General features: G+C 26.1%; 2 protein-coding genes across 2 annotated transcripts in view; one reads left to right on the plus strand and one right to left on the minus strand.

The window, feature by feature from the left end:
- The window catches only part of LOC100162115 (sex peptide receptor), a 229,472-nt gene that overhangs the window by 86,486 nt on the left and 122,434 nt on the right, over positions 1-20,552 (plus strand). The window lies entirely within an intron of this gene.
- On the minus strand, positions 6,190-9,830 carry LOC100575600 (dynein regulatory complex subunit 3-like). The gene is made up of 4 exons (XM_003245262.4): positions 8,309-9,830; positions 7,390-8,252; positions 6,820-7,329; positions 6,190-6,547 (listed from the first exon to the last, which is right to left on the minus strand). Exons 2-4 carry the CDS (start codon positions 8,208-8,210, stop codon positions 6,304-6,306), a joined length of 1,575 nt encoding a protein of 524 aa, XP_003245310.1. The 5' UTR covers positions 8,211-8,252; positions 8,309-9,830; the 3' UTR covers positions 6,190-6,303.

Below are 20,552 nucleotides of genomic sequence, written 5' to 3' on the forward strand. Positions count from 1 at the left end.
AAATCTGTTCAAGGGTAAAATTTAAAAAGTTTTAGTGGATCTTTTGAGTGTAGGAACAACAAATGCCAAAATAATATTGAAAAATAACAGTATGTAAAGTAGTCTAAAGAGTAACGCGCATGGCTAAATCGAGCTCAGCTAAGTATCATCTATGGTTTAAATATACCTAATTTATTTCTTTAAAGTCTGATAACACAACAACAATTTAACACACACACTCATGATTAGCTTAACACATACATACGATATTTGTATTTATTATTCGCATATTTAACATAGAGAACCCATCAATTGGCTTTATCGGATTTTATATACTAACTGGATTGTTTTGCTTTTGGTGATAAGCCAGATATGGTGTTCTTTATTTTATGTTTCCAAAGATTCAATTGCTATCCAATCTATTTCGTCAACATTATCTAGGTTTACGGGTACGTTTTTAGATGCGTTTTATTTTGTAATGGTATTTCGATTTATTATAGTGATGGGTGCTGGCAGTGTGTTATTCCGACGAATGCATTGTGTACATCAGTTTCATTTTCACCCTAAAGCTAGGCGATTGAAATTTCATTTTATACTCACTTAGAAATAGTGCTGAGAGTGGAAACAGTCAATATATACCTGTGTGGACAACTAACCTAAATTATTAATTCCGTCAAAAATTTGAACCAACAAAATATAAATAAATTGAAAACAAACCTACATAAATAATGTGCTATATCAAAATTTTAAAAATTGAATATGTGTTAAATACTATATTATTACACAGGGTGTATCTTATGTCATTGTAGGCGAGAGTTTTTTTAACGATTATAGATCGTTGACATAGAATTTCGTTAAAACAAAAATAAAACGTGTTTGTTTATTTTTAACAGGAAATGTTTAAACATGTAGGTGTACCATTAGCAAAATTAACTTTATTTTTTCAAATGTTAACTACTATAATATAGTATTATATATATTATATAATATAATATTATTATTTATTAATGGATTCTGGTAAAGCTTTTTTTTATGAAAATGTTGATAGTCAAATCATCAATTTTGGTTCACTAGTTTAACAACTATGGTCCTCTAAAGTTTAGTAAAATATGCATTAATACTTTTAATTGAAATAATTGGTTTAAGTTTAATTTACAAGAGCTAAATAATTTGTTCTTATACTCGTAACTAACTTTTATAACTTGAAATTTAAACCATAAGTTCTATATATTGGTAGGTATGGCATGTAAAGTATGAATTAAACAGTTGAAATTTTCAAAGAATTGTTTAATAATCGTAATTTAAAATAAATTATTTGGAAGATATTTAGATAAATAGTCAATATTAATATAGGGTTGTACCTAACTTAGGCTTACTTTTAATCTGAGTTAATTACAGATTTTCAATATTATTATAACAAGAATCAAATAACATTAGGTATTACCTTAGTCCTTAGCCACCTAATAATGAATCCAAATTAATGCTATTGTAATAAAGGATGATAGGAATTTATGATAGGAAAAGTATGAAATAAAATGTAAATGTCCAAAACTAAAAAATTAGCAGGGTTATACATTTCAACTCCTAAATTCATACTTTGCATTCGATACCTACCAATATAGGGAAACTATGTATATGGTTCAAATTTCAAGTATATTCCACTACGAGAAGAACACCACAAAACATTGCACTTTTTTCATTACACAATTTTTTTTTTAACCTCTATATATATACCTAAGGCATTAATATCAACAATCGAATACCATTTGCTAATTTACCATTATTACTTTAGCTACCTTATAAAGAATCCAAATTTATGATATTGGAAAAAATGTAACTGTAAAGTAATTAACTACGATTACCTATTATAACAATTTAAAATAATAATACTGATTGATAATAATTTTGATGATTGCATGTTAAAATAAAAATAATGAACTATGTTTGCCAACAATTTTGTTTAAGTTTTTTTTTTTTTTTTGAGAATTTTAACGATTATCTACTTAAGTGTATAAAAAGGTAGTTATAAGAAAAAAATTATTTAGCTCTTGTAAATTAAACATATACCAATTATTTCAATTAAAAGTAATAATGCATATTTTACTAAATTTTAGAGGACCATAGTTAACAAGCTAGCGAACCAAAATTGATGATTTGACTACCTATCAACATTTTCAGAAAAAAAAGTTTTACCAGAATCCATTAAGAAATATAGTAGTTACCATTTGAAAAAGTAAAGTTGTTTTTACTATTGGTACAACTGCATCTTTAAACATTTTGAAATTGTTATAAAAAAATTGCCCATTAAAAATAAAGAAACAAGTCTTTTTTTCATTTTAATGAAATTCTATGTCATCGATCCATAATTATTATTAAAAAACCTCACGTACAATGACATTAGATACACTCTGTATATTTTCTATAGTAAGATGATATTCATTCGACTAGTAGACTATAAAGTTTTAAAATAGCAAAATTTTACTTTTTACCAAAAAATACACAGTTGTTGGATAAGTGTTCATCAGCATATTATCAGAGTTTATAATTAGTTATTATATTTCATTGTTGTATTCAAACGTTGAAAATAAAATATAATAATTATTACAGATTTTTCAAATTTAATTACAGCGAAGAAATAAAAAAACAAACAAAAGCCTCTCTCTTATATTCGGCCTGTGGGTGTTGAATGCACCTCAACTTGAAGCGCTTATAACGTAATTTTACCTATATTATAAAATATTAGTATTTATAAATTCCTATAAAAAACACTTAAGTATTTGTATTTTTTTTGTTCAATTATCAAGCTCTTTTACCTAGCATGACATATTTGTATAAACACTTATGAAAACATCTCAAAATTTTGAGTTCCTTATAATACTTTAGAATTATTCTAAGTATTTTGAAAATTTCATTGAACACAGACACCGATCATTTTGAGTATCAGTGGAATGTCTTAAGTTCTCACGATTAATATTTTATGGACAAAAACAAAATAACTAATATCGTTATAATATTTCTATTAAATATTTATTCAATTGCATCGATATTTGATTTTCAAAGTTTTAAATCTAAAAAAAATAATTTGATAGTACACTGAACTTTTATTTTTAATTCCCGTAAGAAAAACTGATTAGAAATTTTGTATTACATTTTCACGATTTAGGTAATAATATTATATTTTTTTATGAACTTTTGATTACCTACAATATAATTTGCAAGTTATTTATCTTTATTTTAATAATATTGCTCTCAAAAAAAAATACTAAGAAACTTATATTATACTTCAAGGTCTTTAATAAAATAATACATTTTATTAACATAAATTAAAAAAAAAAACTATATAAAATTTAAAATGTTTATAAATAGCTCAAAAAATACAAAATATTTTTTAAAAATATTATATATTCAGTGAAAATTCTTTCGATCTATTTATTAGGCTAAAATTAAATTAATTCTGTCATATACTAGGGCTGTGTAAAAATTTAGGTTTTTATTATTATTATTATTTTGTTATTTTCGGTTCTTTTAAAAATTATTAGTATCATACCTTCAGAAGCTATTCTTACTGTTGATAATTCAATAATATTTCATTCTCCTAAATGTGAGTTTAGTCACACAAAAAAAACTTGTTTTATTAGAGCTAATATATTTATCACTCCACATAGAATCTAAAATAATAACATGATTAACCTTGTAATAGATTTTCATTTCATAGAAATGAAAACTATTCCACGGGAAATAATTCTAAAAAATAAACCAAATTATGATTCAAAATAAATATTTTTTTTTGATTTCTCTGAGAATTAAGTAATATATAATTCCTAAACTTATATTTTTATACAGATATATTTCTTTAGTTTTGATAATTTTGTGCCATGTATCAAAAGACAAAGGTATTGTTTTTGTTAACATCTATTCATGCATCTATAATAGGTATGTCTACTTCTACCAACATGATTTCTAATTCATGTTATTATCGTAGAATAAAATCAATTTTAAAAAGAAAGTGGTAAAAGGGTAGTGTAAAGGTAGTAATATGGAATATGGTATTTAGAATGGTGGGAATGGTATTTGTATTGGAAACCAGTTTGATAATATATTAGAATATTAGAACGAGAATATAATTAGTTGGGGCATACGTGTAAATGATTTTATTCTACAACAAGGTATTATAGTTGTCTGTGATGGGGGATATAATTTTACCTTGACTTGATTTGTATTGAGATATTATAATATTATCCTATCATTTATATTTTCTTTGTTATGACTAATTGATTGCTTTATCCAACACCTCAATGTTTATTTATAAGTATTTGTTTTCTTATTTGATATATATAATACCTCACAACTTATTTATAAGAACACGTATTCGATGTTTGATAATCGTGGATGTAGTTTTAGGATGTTTTTTAAGTATATGAATGTTATACTATGATCAGAACACAATACTTCAAAGAACCCGTCCAAATAGATATCCATTCGAACACTATCGAATGTCTTTTTATTCTATTGGTAAGGTATTCCGATCACACTATAAGTTCAATACTCAGGATTATTATTGAATATTATGTTTTTCTCCTTATAATATGTTTAGTACGACAATACTTCAAAGAACCCGTCCAAATAGATGTCCTTTCGAACACTAACGAATGTCTTTTTATTCTATTGGTATTTTATTCTAACTATATTATAAATTGAACACACAGGATATGTGTAATGTTGATTTTTTACCTTTTGAGGATGTAAATGAACAGGTGTTGTATATATCATAAAGGGATTTGGTATAGGTAATATGTAAATAAAAATATAGTTTGTTTTGTTTAAATTATTATAAATTATGAATATGAAACCAATAAGACCATACGTGATATTTTGAAAATTAATGTAATAATAATTATTAAAAGTCAAAAGTCAAATTTAATTATTAAATTTGACTTTTGAACGTTTAATAAAGAGATGATAGAAATTTACGTAGTTGGAAGGATAGAGCGAAATGTCGTGTCTTCGATGTTGAATGGTGTAGGTCTCGCGTACTCATCCACTTCTGATGGCTGTCTCGTATGGCTCTCTGCAGAGAAGCATCGTACCCGTAGAGGTACACACTGCTCTGCTTGTGGAGATGGACTGGATGGTGTTCTGGCGTGCTGCGTTGTTTTTATATAACTAGTTTCGTCCCCTCTTGGATTATTGGTACGCAGAATCCAATGTGCTGGCCGCCTGGCGCTGTAGTTCAGGCGTTGTGCGTCTTCCATGATTGTAATGAAACTTGCGTATTGACTATTGCCGAATAATTATTATTGTATATTATTGTTGTATATTATTGTTGAGGTAAGCACACATTATTGTGCTTGTTATTTATTCTGATAGATGTATAACTTTTATACTTGATGGTTTGCTTGTTGATGAGTGATTGCTTGTGACGATTCATTGGTCGATATGGGCTCGCTTGAATGGTGCTTGATGTATGGTTCGTGTTCTTGTATGCAATGCAAATGGTGTATGAAGTAATCATAAGTCATTAAGTTTGCAGTTTGACATTCTTAATACTTTGCACTTGGTTCGTGTGCTTATTTTCTTCTTTCTACCGTTGGCATTCGTGTATTAATTTTATTGCGTTTTGTATTAAATGCTGGGTGCTGGCTAGATATTTAGATTCGAATGAGTGTGTTGTCTTAATGGACTTGTTGTTATAGACAATTGCATCATCTGGTGTATGTATAATAGGTAGAAATATAATATATTACATTATACCCAGTTTGTATTGTATATTTGGCTCATATGTAAAACATCAATACATTATCCAATGTGGGCAAAACAAACAGAAGAAACTAGCAACCATTTTAATCATTTAATACTATTTATTGTTGTTAAAACTAGACGATTTTCTCAATAACAGTTTGATATAATTATATAATATTATTGAAATGAACGAGAATGCTTAAAAGTTTCCCCTAAAAAAATGGTTCCTTCAAGAGAAATACTCATTTAAAATGGTGAACATTATTCATAATCTATAATTTTACTTACAACATTTTTCCCAGTTCGTAAACAGTTATAGTAAATTACTTGTAAACTGTGGTTTATTATTGTAACTTACTGAACGTAGTAAAAAAGTTGCCTATGTAATGTAATTGTATAATTTTGGTATTGTACTTGGTAATTGCTGGACAAAATTTGAAATGAAACTTTTTAAACCAATAATTAATCAGATTTAATAATATTTAATTTTTTAATATTGTTAATCTACATTTTTTTACGATTTCCGAACAATTATATGTGTAAATTATACTGTAATTATAATTTCCAGGTACTGCATTTTATTACCTAGTTATATAATTTGTCCAAGATGTATAGTTCTTCTGAAGCTTTAAGCCAAGACGATACATTATCGTAATATTTCGTTATTTCTTCAAATACCATCCAAAATCTTTGCTTTTCAGAATTTTTCAAATCTTTAATTAATTGTTCAGCCCATTTTTTTGCATCAGAATTAAGTTTTTCTTCCCTTTTGTATATCATTTCCATGTGTTTATCAGACATTTTAACTGCAGCATCATTTATTGAAAATCTAAAAACCATATGATTTTTTAAATAAGTATTTTTTTTCATCAAGTAACATTATTCTCATATTATTTTTGATAAAACAAACAATGAAAAACATATAGATACATGTTTTATATTTTTATTTATTTATTGTACCTATATACAAATTACAAATGTACTTAGGTTGCCACTATAACAATTTTGTAGAATACCTATGTTTATATTAATATTATTATAATTGTGTGAACTATCTTATATTATATTTAAATTAAAATGGATTTAATTATAAGGACTCACCTATCTCCAAAATGATTAATGAACTCCTTTGGTATTACTTTTATTGGATTATTTACTGCCAACCTAATGTTTTCACTCAATATTTCAGAATAGGTACTTACAATTTCACGCATATTAAAAAAAATTGGCACTAACAACTCCAAAAATGATTTGAGTTCTTCTTCTACAAAGTTTGTATATTTGCTTATCATATCCGTGATGGATTTATTCATATAATTGTTTTTTTCGTGCAATTTCATTTTCAATGCAATTATGTCGGACTCGGAAACAGGTATGAAAGATTCAATTGAAATTTGTTCATTTGAATGTTCAACATTATCTGAATCCTGACTAATACTTGTTTCATTTGAATCAAAATCACTTGATTGTTCTTGAGAAGAAGGAGCCATCCTTATTCTTCTTCTTTCTTCAAACTCTTTTAAAATATCACGGCTCTTATAAGTTAATTTCCTTTCAAATCTGTTATGACTCATTTTAAACTTGGAAAACATTTCATCTCTCACCGTTAGTCTGAAAAAAAATAATTATATAAAAATATTTAAATTGTTTGAAGGTATTACATTACAGTACTTTTGTAGACTTGTATTAAACAATTCCATTGCACTATCGGTAATTTGTTTCTTATATTTTTCAAAAGCCACCTTAACAGTTGAGTTCCATTTACTTAACAATTCACCATCAACATCTTCGTAGTATAAATAATTGAAAAATGTTATACCGTCATTCTCATTTAAAAAAGCTTTGTGTATTATGTTAGACTCTGCCAATACTTTTGAACCTACTAAACTGTATTCATCGTTTGGTTCAACAGGTAATGAGCGTTCCTCGGCCGTTATATATTTATTATCCAGATATATTAACTTTGGAAATTGATCAACAATTAGTTGTCTATTATTATCGGTGGCTGGATTGTTTGACAATTCCATGCACTGTAAATACTTGAAACGTTTCAAATAGAATATTTGATTAATGTCGATTATCTCATTATGGCTTATATAAAATGCTTGTAACTGTGAACTGTTATCCAAATTTTTCAATTCTGAAATATAGTTGCCACTCAAGCTTAAAACATTTAACTTTGTTAAATGATCAAGATTTTCAATTGTTGTTATTCTATTATATGAAAGGTTTAGTTCTTCCAGCTTCATGAGGCAATCGAGGTTTTCGATTTTTTTTATTTTGTTGTGTGACAGTGTCAAACATTGTAGATTTGTAACCAATCTTAACCCAACAATGTGCACTATATTTAAAAGACTCAGATTTAATTTGGTTATAATTAACCAGTCGAATTCTTGTTCCAACGACAGTATGAGGGCGACTTCTTTTGAACATTCATGTTTCAAATATGATTTTTTAATAATCTCAGATGAAATTACTTGTGATTGGTTCATATTTATTCCACTAAAAGTGAAACACACTGCGTGACAATCAAACTGAAAATATTTATTTGTTTATATGGGTAAATTAAGATCGCTGTTATACAACTTACTGAGGAAAACTAATATTATTGAATATAATTAAAAATCAATTCACTTCTTAGTTACTGTTAAGTATTCACCGATTTTTTTTCAGTTGTGTTCAACAAACAATGTTTGACTTAAAGGGTCTAGGGTCTATATAGAACGTTCCCTGCAAACCCTCAATATGAAATTGTTATCTAAACACAATCATTACATTGTTATTGTTACAATAAAATCATTACCATGGTAGTTTAGAAATTACACAATAGAATTGTAAATTAAATTTGCATTATTTAATCAATTAAGTATGAAAATGTAGAACATATTTTGTCCGCAATTATAATATTAAAATTAGGTACCTAAGCAGATTTAATTTTAATTTTTTTTAACGTTGAAATGATAAATCATAACTTTGACACGTTCTTCGATGTAATGCCTATAGATAAAATATACATAGTATAATATACCAATTTAGAGTTCACATAAAATGTCCACAAATAAATATTATTTTAGTGTTGAATAACCACATCTTAAATGGTTATCTTTATATTTTCAAAACAGTAAATCACTCGCTTTACATGAAATTAAAGTATAGTATCCGTGTACAATCTTCGTTGTTCGTTCATTTAGGTGCTATGTACGTGTTCGATTAAATCAAAACGGGCAATAGGTACCTTATTTTATTATTTCCAAGTAGTTAAGGCACACAAATTGTACCCAAGAACTTAGAAAAGGATGGTGAATTACTTTTTTGGCACAAATAAAAGTCAATGGACAGTAAAATAAAAGTTATAAATTGTATAAATACTTGTATAACCTGTTAAGTCAGGACACAATATTGTACATATATTTAAATATATCTACGATACGGAAAAAAAAATAGTACCTCATCCCACTCCTCTTCCTCGTTGTTATTTTCCTGTTATAGATACAACATATGGTCTATAGTCTATACTATTCGGTAATAATGCTATGTTATTAGGTTAATACTTTTGTTTAATCCTATATTATGTTGTATGGTCAGGGAAACAGACCATTGGGCAGAACACCAACAAGATAAGACAACCAACCACTATATTTGGCAACATTTACTTTATTCCTTATCTGGCCACTATTAGACTGACACTCGCGGTAATGTTGATAAATTTACTTCCTTTGCATAAAACCTGATGTAACTTATAAGCTTCAAACCATTTGAAATACTGCTGTCAGCTGATTGTGTTTTTAGAACAGATTCTGATAATACGGCGACAATTAACCATATATATATATATATATATATATTATTCCAGTTATGATGAAGAATATAATATATAAAATATTATGTTTCATATAATAATATAAGGCACTTAGAGTACAACGACATTCGAATTTTTTTTTTAATTTAAATTATTTATAATAAAACAGAGCTTTCCAAATCACTGGTTGCGGAAGTTACTAGCTGGTTCTTACACTTCATCTACTAAATGTGCTAACATATCAAACTAATACATTGTTGATTAAGTTAAAAAGTATTAATCATGGAATCATTAACAAATTAATATTGATGTAAAGTAGGTAATATGAAAAAAAAATAAGTTGTATTTGTTTACAAATATATTTATTATTATAGATCAATCTTATAAAATATATTCACTTAAATTAATTAATTTAAGAATAAAAATAATATTTGAGATTTTAGTATTAGTTCCCGAGAATAGTAACGACCTCGGTATAATACTTTTGGAGTAATTGGTTTAAAAAAAAAAAAAAAAAAAAGGTACCTATATAGTATAATCTGTAGGCCTTAGTCAATAGGCATTAATAATTATCTATTCATCAACCGATCATATAAATCAAACAATACATACCAATTTTATTATAATAGAGTTTCTGTTTATTTTACTTGACTTGACTTCCACAATGATTGAGGTTAATCACTAGAGCAAAATAGAGCGAGCCTAAGTAAAAGGAAAAATGTTGTATTGATGTTGAAACAAATAAATCATCATTTTTAAATCCAGTAGGTACTATAATAATAATTGTTAGAGAAATATGCAGTTAGTTTAATAAATTACAATACGCACTATATTTTCTATTACCTATATAGTTATTTATCTTTATTATTGTTCTATGTTAATTGTATAAACGATAAAATTTAATGCAAATAAAAAACCGTAAAATAAATATAACTTTATATACCTAATTTAAAAGAAAAAAAAGGCATCATAATAACAAAAAATATGATGTATTAGGTATATAATTCTCTAGAAACGTGAGCTGTTTTATGTTAAATGTCAACCATAACCTGTGCCTGTGTCCAGTAACCAGTCACGTGACCAATAAAATTAATTTGTTTTTGTGTAATAAAGATAAACAAATTTCACCTTAATTATATTCTCTAAATTAGTTTTATAGTTGAAATGACTTATTTTTTAAACTTTCATATGACACTGTTCGTATTGTGTAATATAATGTAATAGTAAAAATATAGCAAAATAATTTTAATTGTATCATTAAATGCAATAATAGTTAGTCAGGGTTTTACAGGTATAATTTATCTGCTAATAAATAAACAGAAAATGTTATAAACAAACTTGATGAAATAGGGCCAGAGTATATTATATTATTATAGCTTATATTATTACTCTTGGTGCTTTTTATATTCTCATTATACACATAGTTTATTTTTTTAGAAGATGGTTGAGCAATTTTAAGTAATAAACTATTATGAACGTTTTGAAAAAAAAAACTGTTCAGGTAATAAAAACTAATTAAATTACGGTAACGTATATACTGTTGTACAACACCCGCGGAGTATGATATATAATATTATAATATTATTATACCATACGAATTATTATCCTGTGATTTCTGAGCATTTTTTTTGTTTTTTTTTTAATAATGTGGTAATGGACTTTTTATGATCTCCACTACGGGAAAAAGTGTGATCGCAGATTCCTTTAATGCACGTATAATTAATAACTATAATATACAGTTGTGAAACTAAGAGGATTCGAAAGAGCGGTCGTTTCAGTATATAAATATGCTTGGGGCAGTTGGGTGAGAGAGCAGGGGATACATTTTTTTAAGATAAATAATATTATATAAACCTAATGTGTGGAGTTAAATTTTAATATTTTAAAAAGAAACCTTAAACAAATTGTTCAGATGGTATGAATCATTATACCTATATTGATAAATTATAGTAACCAACCGGACAATCGTAGAGCGTATTGAAAATCATGTGTTGCAATCGAAATACCTTATAAATGTGATAATATAATATATGGCGCAGAATTAAAAGAAAAGTCTGTCGGTGAGGAGGGGCGGGGATGAACGTTTCAGTCTTGGATCAAACGTTTCAAATATCACCACTAAATATAATATAATGTACTGTACCTTCCCATAACTATGGGATTTTACTATGAGTTTGTAGATAGACACGTACAATGGAACTTCTGAGGATCTTGTGATCTCTACAAATTGTTTTTTTTTCGAATAAAAAAATATACGTACCTCTATCCATTGCAATAACAAACTGATGATATCCATATAAATAAAAAATGAAAACACTATTATTGAGATTAAATCGATGTTCCTGTTTTATATTAAATGAGAACGATAAATAATGAATAGCTATCTAATATTATTTGGTCTTCGAAGAATACATTAATTATTTAATTAATTCATATATTATGATATTCTCTTTTTAAATAAGAGTAAGTGCAAATATAAATAGCAAATATGTACTCGTGTGTCAGAATTGAATAAAATAAATAATGAAGGTCTACGAATTTGTTAACATTTATAAATATTTAAAATCACTAAATTATTAAAACCACCAAAAAAGTCGAATATATAAGTTGACATTTTACTAAAACAGACAATATTTACAATACACATAGACATTACAAAGGCAACTTTGAAAATTTTATTTATAATATTTTACGATTTAAAAGTGAAAGAATAACCTAATTTACCCTAACATTCAATAATTTAAATTCATAACTTGATTTTGCATCGGACCTTTAATTTTCAATAATATATTTTGAAAGATTAATTTGAATATACCAAAATTTGTATTATTAAGTTCATCTACAAAACATGCTCATATTTATTTTTTATATGAAATTATTAAATATTATATACGTAACGTAACCTAAATTTTAAAATTAAAAATAATACATTTAACAATAATACATAGTACTCAACATTCACTTAATTAAGGATTCAATTATAAATATTATCTACTGTATATTAATGACACCAAAACAGTAGTAAACTGAAATAATAACAATTATAATAATAATTATAATAATAACAGCCATTTCACATACGGTGGAATAAAATGATAATGATAATTGATAGACAAACATTTGCGAATATTATCTTGTTATAACATATATGACTAGATGCAGGTACAACACAAACATTGAACTTATCAAAATTAAACAAATAACCGATTTTCAGCCACACCCATAATATTGAAACTCCACTAGAAAAAAATGTAATATACTTATATATATTATATTGTACCTACGTCAAACACGTTATTAATATATAACCTACATTACGTACCAATTGGACACAAAAAAATACACCCACCCACGAGGATATCATGTCAAAACAACGACTGCTTGCCACTTCGTCTAAAAACGCCGACTGCAAGCACGACATAATATTAATATTATTGGCCAACGCAGAATGTATAATACCTAATATCCCCAAAATAAATGTACGTCTTCCATGTCAACTGGCCCATATTATTATTGTTTCCCATCGGGACCCCTTGAGAACTCTTATAATATAATATAATACAAGTAGGCGTCATCGTCAGTACCGTTCAATCACGAAAGATATTATTGACGAAAAAAATCGTAAGAAATTTAAAAAGAATAATAAAAGAACAAAAAACCTTGTCCAATGTCGTAAATCAAAAATAATAATATGGGTATGTGCACTCAACTAGTCCGTATCAATCTAATAGGGGCACGTAAGTAACTGAATAACATTCCAGATAAAATAGTCTATGAAATATATTTCTTACAAAATAAGCTCCCTTTATAGTATATGAAAAACAAATACATAGTATAATAATATAAAAGTCTGTTCAGATCTGTCAAATGCAAATACGTTGTAAGGTTCTGAAAGTTCACTAAAAATTGACTTTGTTCACGTAGATGTTTTTTTTTTTTTTTTAAGAAACGTATTACAGTTTACGTCCTTAAAAATAATTATGAACACTAATTACAACTCACAACTGGTCATTCATTTTAATTATTTATATTTTAGAATTGTTTAAATATAAGTTAAAGAGTAAATGTATTAAAATGTTATTTTTTTACGTACAGGTAGTTGTCAATTAGCATAAAAAATGTAAATAATCTATTAAAATATAATAACATTACCTGAATCAAATCTAACCAAGTTGATTAAAACCAAAGCACAATAATTAAATTATACAAACATGATGTCAAATATATTTTTAAAGTGAAAATATTGCTGTTATCGTTTATTCATTGATTGAAGCAATATGAAAGCAGTTATTATTAATATCGCAAAAAAAAACAAAATTTAATTTTTAGACTCAATATTTTCCTAATCTTATAGTTTTGAATCAATAAAAAAAAATATTAATAATAAAAAAGGTGAGCAAATGGGTACCGGTCTGGTTTTTTTATTAGGTTAGGTTAGGTTAGGTAAAAAACGAGTGAAGACAATCTTTCAGACCATATAATATTACTAAAAGTAATATATAGTATATAAGTACTATATAAATATATTTATGATTTTATTGCTACCTATTATAAAGTGATTTATTTTGGTACCTATTAGACATTATAGTAATAGAGTAGGTTGAATTAGTTTTTTTTCCAAAAACATTGAATTTTATAATGTCATAGTTCTGTATAAAATTTAATAATGTACGTCAATTTTCTAGTCCCCACGATTAATATTTTTTAAATACGACAAAATAACTAAGATCTTTATTCTTCTTTCAAACAATTTTTAATTGCATCTAAATTCAAATTTAAAATGTCTATAAAAAATAAAACTTCACTTACACATATAATATTATTATTTGTTTCAGCATATTAAACTACTTAATAGAAACCTTATATTAAACTTTGAAGCCTTAGCTATAAAAATTTAACATTTCATATATTTTTAGCCATAAAAAAATTACAAATTTAATAAGAATAACTTAATATTATGTGAAATCTTGTATACAATTTTCAAGCATTATTTTGTTTTTCCCGGTCATTTTAAAATATACTGGGAACCTACTTTAATCTTCCAAAGTACCAACCAGATTTAATTTTCCACCAGAAACCACACTCAATATTGAAAATCGAAGCATTTTTACTACTCCGATAGGTGATGACAGACACAAAAATAAATAAAACAATAAACAAACACGCATGACACATCATCGTAAAATCAATATATTCATCGTTCCACTTTGAATATAAAACAATATCAGCACCTACATACGTTAGAAAAATAATAGAAATATGTTGAAAATTATTTAAGATTTGAATCATACAACATACAACTTTGAATTAATTAAATAAGTTGGTCTAATAACAAATTAAATTGAGAAAAGTAGCAAGGTAGGTACTAGAAAATGTTAAATAAAAATATGTTGATAACATTTTAATATATTATTACCACGGTATATTATAGTAGCTATAATATTATACCGTGATTATTATAACACTTTAGGCGGGTTTCCTCTATACACGTACGCGTGTACGTGCATACAAATCCTTTACTGTGATTGGTTGGTTAGGAAGTTACCACACGATTAACCACGATACCGTGTTGTTGGACATAACTGAACATTTTTCGTGTAGGTACACAGGAAACATGTATAATGGAAACCAGCCTTCTATTTATCAAACTTATTATATCAATGTAAATGCCTTTATTAATAGATTCATCAATTTGTCAGTCGAATTGAATTGTTTGTTATTGAACTGATGTGGGTTGTAGTTTGAAGATCTCTACATATTATTATTTAAAAAAATAGTATAATAATATACTATAGAAAAAAATATCTAGCTCCCACGGTTAACATTTAATTATTTTTTTTTTAGTTACAAAATACAACATAATAACTAAAATCGTTATATTTTTAACTCTACATATTATATTTGTGGTGATATGATTTGAGTATTTCATATTTCACTCAGCAAAAATTAAGGAAAATATTGTAATAAAAATGTTGTAACCTTAAGTATGAATATTTATCATTTTATGAATGTTAACTACAAAATAATATGGATATTTTCGTTATTTTTCAGATTTTGTAAAAGTTAATTTTAAATAGTTATAAATAAACACAAAAAAATGTGCCTATTCAATTTTAAAAAATCCACATCTTTGTCACTTATACATTATAAGTGCACTCAAAATATAAATTTAAAACAAATAAACTAGTTACAGTTTTTCAAATATTTGTCCACATTTCTTAGTAGTTTACTATATTACGGTAGTAGGAGTATACAATATTTATCAATTCACAACTTTTAACACTAATAGGTATATTATAACAAAGTACATTTTTATAACATCATATTATATACTTAAAATTTTGATTTACAAAATTAAAAGATTCCGAAGTAATACAATAAAAAATAATAGTTTTTTCGACATTAAAATATTATGGTAGTAAAAGTAGATATCAATAATGTCAGCTATCAATTTAATTTAAACTTTAAACTTTCTAACCAAACTCCTCTACTACTTTCATTTTTACAATATTAAAATGTCAAAAACTAAAATTTTTCTTTTTAAAACGGTTTTTTTGTTGTGACTAAGCGGTGAGATATTATTCATCCACTGATTTTTAGAAAGTTCTCATTATAGGTATTATTTAATGTACATAAAATATATTTCATACTCTGACAACAAAATAATGTATGATTTTTTTTTGATCACTTATTAATTATAGGTATATGTAAATGTCACAAATACATTATAGACATTCTTATATGGACAATAAGATAAAATGTGTTTTAGTTTTAAAAATCACAGTTTTAATGCCGCCGTGCCGCTTATATCTCCCAACACTTTATCTAAAGGTCTATCGTTGCAACGTGGTAGTCAAATGTGAATGGTCTGCTGACAATCTTGTGCATGACTTTTGAAAAGTAAGCGCTGGGTAAAGTTTTTAATTAAGTAAACTGAATGTGGCCTAGAGTGACTATGGTTGATTTGCATTGTAATTAATAACGTCCAGTAGATGAATAATATTTTTACATGGAATATTAAATATATAAATTGTATTCAAATTAAAAAAAAAAATTGCATATTTAAAAATAATATTTGTGTCTGTTTATAATAAACTAACATAATATTAAAGTTATTTATCGACGAATGAAAAATATTACATTTCGTCGGATCTAATCAGTATTCTGTCTGTGTTTATTTATAATATGTACCTACCTATATTACAATAATACACTCTCAGCAACATTTGTAACCGTAGATCACGTTGCATCAGCATATCAGTATAATTAAAGTAATTTCAACAGAAACAAAAGTGCGAGAGTACAATGTATACCTACGTAAATAGTATACGGCGTACTCTAACTCTGTTGCAAAATTAATAATTAAAAAAAAAGACAAAGAAGCAAAAAACAGGACACGTTACGTTCGTGAGTACCTATGTACTTAAATAGATGAGTTATAAATGCGATGTTATAATTACATTTTTTAAACAATGGAACACTACTCGCACGGAAACGTAATATCACCTAAGCATAGAGTGGATAATGTATTGCAAAAATAAGTTATAAATCATACATAACTAAATCCACTAATATGTCGACTGGAACAAAAAAACAAAAATTAAATTCATTTTTTAAGTATCAACATAAAAAACGGCAAGTGTAATAATTTACAATGTTTGTAATTAATTACTGTAAAACAGCAGTAGTGATATAATATTAGCTATCACTAATATTATTATGCATACGCCGTTTATCGCACGGGTTTTTTTTGCTCATTCTTCTCTAAAAAAATAATGGATGTTTTTTTAGTTTTGTTACGCAGCTAGTGTCCAAAAGTATTTATAATATACAAGGTACGCGCATATTTCAATGTATTAACCATGTTTACATTTAAAGAACATAATATATCAATGGATCGAAGCTGTATAAGTTCTTTAAAAGTGATATTTTATATAATACACCGCTTAAATCGTATTTTATTTATCCATATATTTTGGGACTTTGATATTATTAATCTTTCATTTAAAATCGTATTGATAATAATATTATGATTGTATTTTTGGGAGCACATCACGCTAAACGCCCTTCGGTCAACCTACAGCCATTGCGTCACGTCGCATAAGAATTAAACAAATTAGACAAACTTTCAGACCCTGTTATCTTTCACGTTTTGAACAAAATAAATCATTCTTATATATTATTCCTTGTTATTTATTCGCCACTAATTCTTTCTAATCTGGTTAGACGTCATATCCGTCTACATTTTCTAATTTCATATATACTCTCAACATATGTTCTAACTTTGGATGAACTAAAATCATATTTTGGAAACTAATCCATGTATCTCGTTTTCTCGTCTAATATTTAAGTCAGCTCTTAGTCGACAGTCTTCAGGCACAATCAATTTAATTAAAATTCATTACAAACGTCATTTCAATTAAAGAATAGGTACAGTACCATATGATTCTAAATATATGACAAATACCAATAAATACGAAAATGGAATTTTATCCGATAAAATATTTAATGTTTTATTAACTTTTAATAAATAAACAAATAACAATCACTTATAGGTATCGGAGTAAGTAGTTAGGTTTAAAAACAGCTTTTTAATTCATAAATCCTGGTTTAACTTTTTGTCTCATGAAAATAACTCTGAAAATAAACTTCTTGGTAATTAAATTATATTAAATACCCTGATAGATATCTTGAAATATTTAAATAAAAACCAAATTGTTACATCTCACCTCGTAGTTCCAAGTCACCTCGATTGACGGTACTTAAAATCAAAATTCTTATTTTATTTCCAAAAATAATACTTTGATAAACCGCTATATTAAGATGATAAATGAATAAAAAACAGACCGATAATGAGTTTTATGTATACGGCGGTGCAGTAGCAGACTGACAAGCTGAAGGAATACTGGGATACCATAGGGCTACGAAATTTTCATAAAACTAATTATATGATAAAATACAATTTGAGTTATTATTTAGAGTTGTGTTTATTGAATTTCTTTTTTATCAGACCCCTATAGCGTCATAGCAGCAACCTGTACCTCAAGCATGCCAGTCTTGCTATACTGTATATGACGTCTAGTATTTTTATGGTAATAGTAGTTATTAGATTGTTACGAGTAGGTTACGACTTTTATCATATAACAATTAATATGGCCTAAATATTACCAAGTAAAATGTATTTATATTGGTTGAAAACATCACCTTTTTTAGGTAGGTACATAACGGAGCGTTAAATGTATTGATTTACAAGGATATATTATTATTTTCAATTTATTATTTTGTTTTTTTGTCTGTCGTCATCTTTTGAGACTGTAAAAATACTTTGATTTTATACTCCTACATTTTTTCTGGTTGTAAAAGGATTCTAGTTGGAACTTTGCCCTTTGGGGAGTCAAGAGTAAACAACTCCAAATAGTTTTCAAAAGCGTCGAAAAAATTAAGAAAAAAACTAATTTTTAAGTAATACTAATTTATGACAAAACCAATATTGTTTTTTGTAGTTACTCAAAAACACATAGGTAATTACAGATATTATCACAACATTTTTATACTATATTTTTTATATATTATTATAACATGTTAAAAATATTTTTACTCTTTTTAAGCATTTATAGGAATGAAAAATGTTCAATATTTTATTCCTATCGTGAATAAGACATTTTTCACAATGTCAAAACACTTGAAAATTTTATAATTATAAATAAAAAAATTATTCAGCGTAAATCAATAATGATTTTTATGAAGTTAGAATTTTAACGAAATTTGTGAATTATTATGAGAAATTCATTAAAATTTTCTTTTTATATCTAATATTTGAAAGTTTAATAAAACCTTCCTTTTACATGTTTCATACTTTAACCAACAAATCTAAGAAATACATAAACACAATTTTTGAGATAAAAATATTTAAAGTTTAATTCTGCATACAATTTTTAAACGAAGACTAACAATTGCAGTTTTTTTTTCGTAGGTAATTTAAAAATATTATTAATGGGTATCCACTTGAATCTTTTGAATTATATTATTATATTTTATACACATAATGGCGTTTTAAAATACATTTTTTTTTCCAAAAGTCAACTTAACCTTCTGTATCACTAATATCTAATACCTAGTAAAATTAATAAATTTAACAGTAATACTTTCATAAAATATACTTATTAATATAGGCAGACCATCTTCGTTTATAATAGCTGTTAGTAAATAATGGTTTTATATCAAAATAAAAAAATATATAATAAAATATGCTTATATTATGTACCTATTACTTTTAAACCGCGTAAGACCCATAAGAGTGACAACCTATTGAGTTTCAAGGTTTTGAATTAAAAATAAAAGATTTAAAAGATATAATATTATATAATACGCAAAACGTATTAATATTTTTTATAGTTTTATTTTGACATAGGAAAAATGAAAGTTTTTTGTTTTTTTTTTATGCATTACCTTTTTGTGAAAACTTTTATTTAACTAGAAGGTGCGGTGAAAAAGTTTATCAAAAATCTAGTCTAAACTTACTTTGAAGATGTTATTGTTTGATTTCTAGTACCATTGATTTAATATATTTTAATATATAATATCAAGAGTAGGTACAGCACATCACCTATAATTCTTTACCGATTTGAGCAAAGCGAGTGCCCAATATTCAGTTTCTGTATCGCATGTGCTAATTTTGTATTAGCTTGGACATGGTGTGTGTCTATACTTCCTAATGTTTGGTTTTACGGATAAAATATAATCATTCATTATTATGACTAAACAGCACAGTCTATTAAATCAAACTAGTATCTAACTGTAATAAATTACATAATGTTCAACTAATTTGATTGGAAAAAAAAAATGAAAATGTACAACTTCCTTTTTCAAAATAATATTTTAATGAGGTACGCTATAATAACAGTATCATGATCCATAAATTATTGTGTTCATGATATAACGGTGTAACGGTGACCACTGTTTTCGCTACTGGTATCGCACTAGTTCATAACAAATTCAAAATATCACCATATATAATATACTTTCAAATATAATG

The sequence above is a fragment of the Acyrthosiphon pisum genome, chromosome X (genome assembly GCF_005508785.2).
Source record: "Acyrthosiphon pisum isolate AL4f chromosome X, pea_aphid_22Mar2018_4r6ur, whole genome shotgun sequence".
NCBI classification, from domain to species: Eukaryota; Metazoa; Arthropoda; class Insecta; order Hemiptera; family Aphididae; genus Acyrthosiphon; species Acyrthosiphon pisum.

What these genes read in the sequence shown, in the direction of transcription:
- LOC100575600 (XM_003245262.4), bottom strand. Translation starts at nt 8,210, where the DNA reads ATGAACCAATCACAAGTAATTTCATCTGAGATTATTAAAAAATCATAT. An exon ending in TTTAATACAAGTCTACAAAA is followed by an intron (nt 7,330 to 7,389) that starts GTACTGTAATGT and finishes ATTTTTTTTCAG; the next exon opens with ACTAACGGTGAGAGATGAAA. An exon ending in ATTAATCATTTTGGAGATAG is followed by an intron (nt 6,548 to 6,819) that starts GTGAGTCCTTAT and finishes TATGGTTTTTAG; the next exon opens with ATTTTCAATAAATGATGCTG.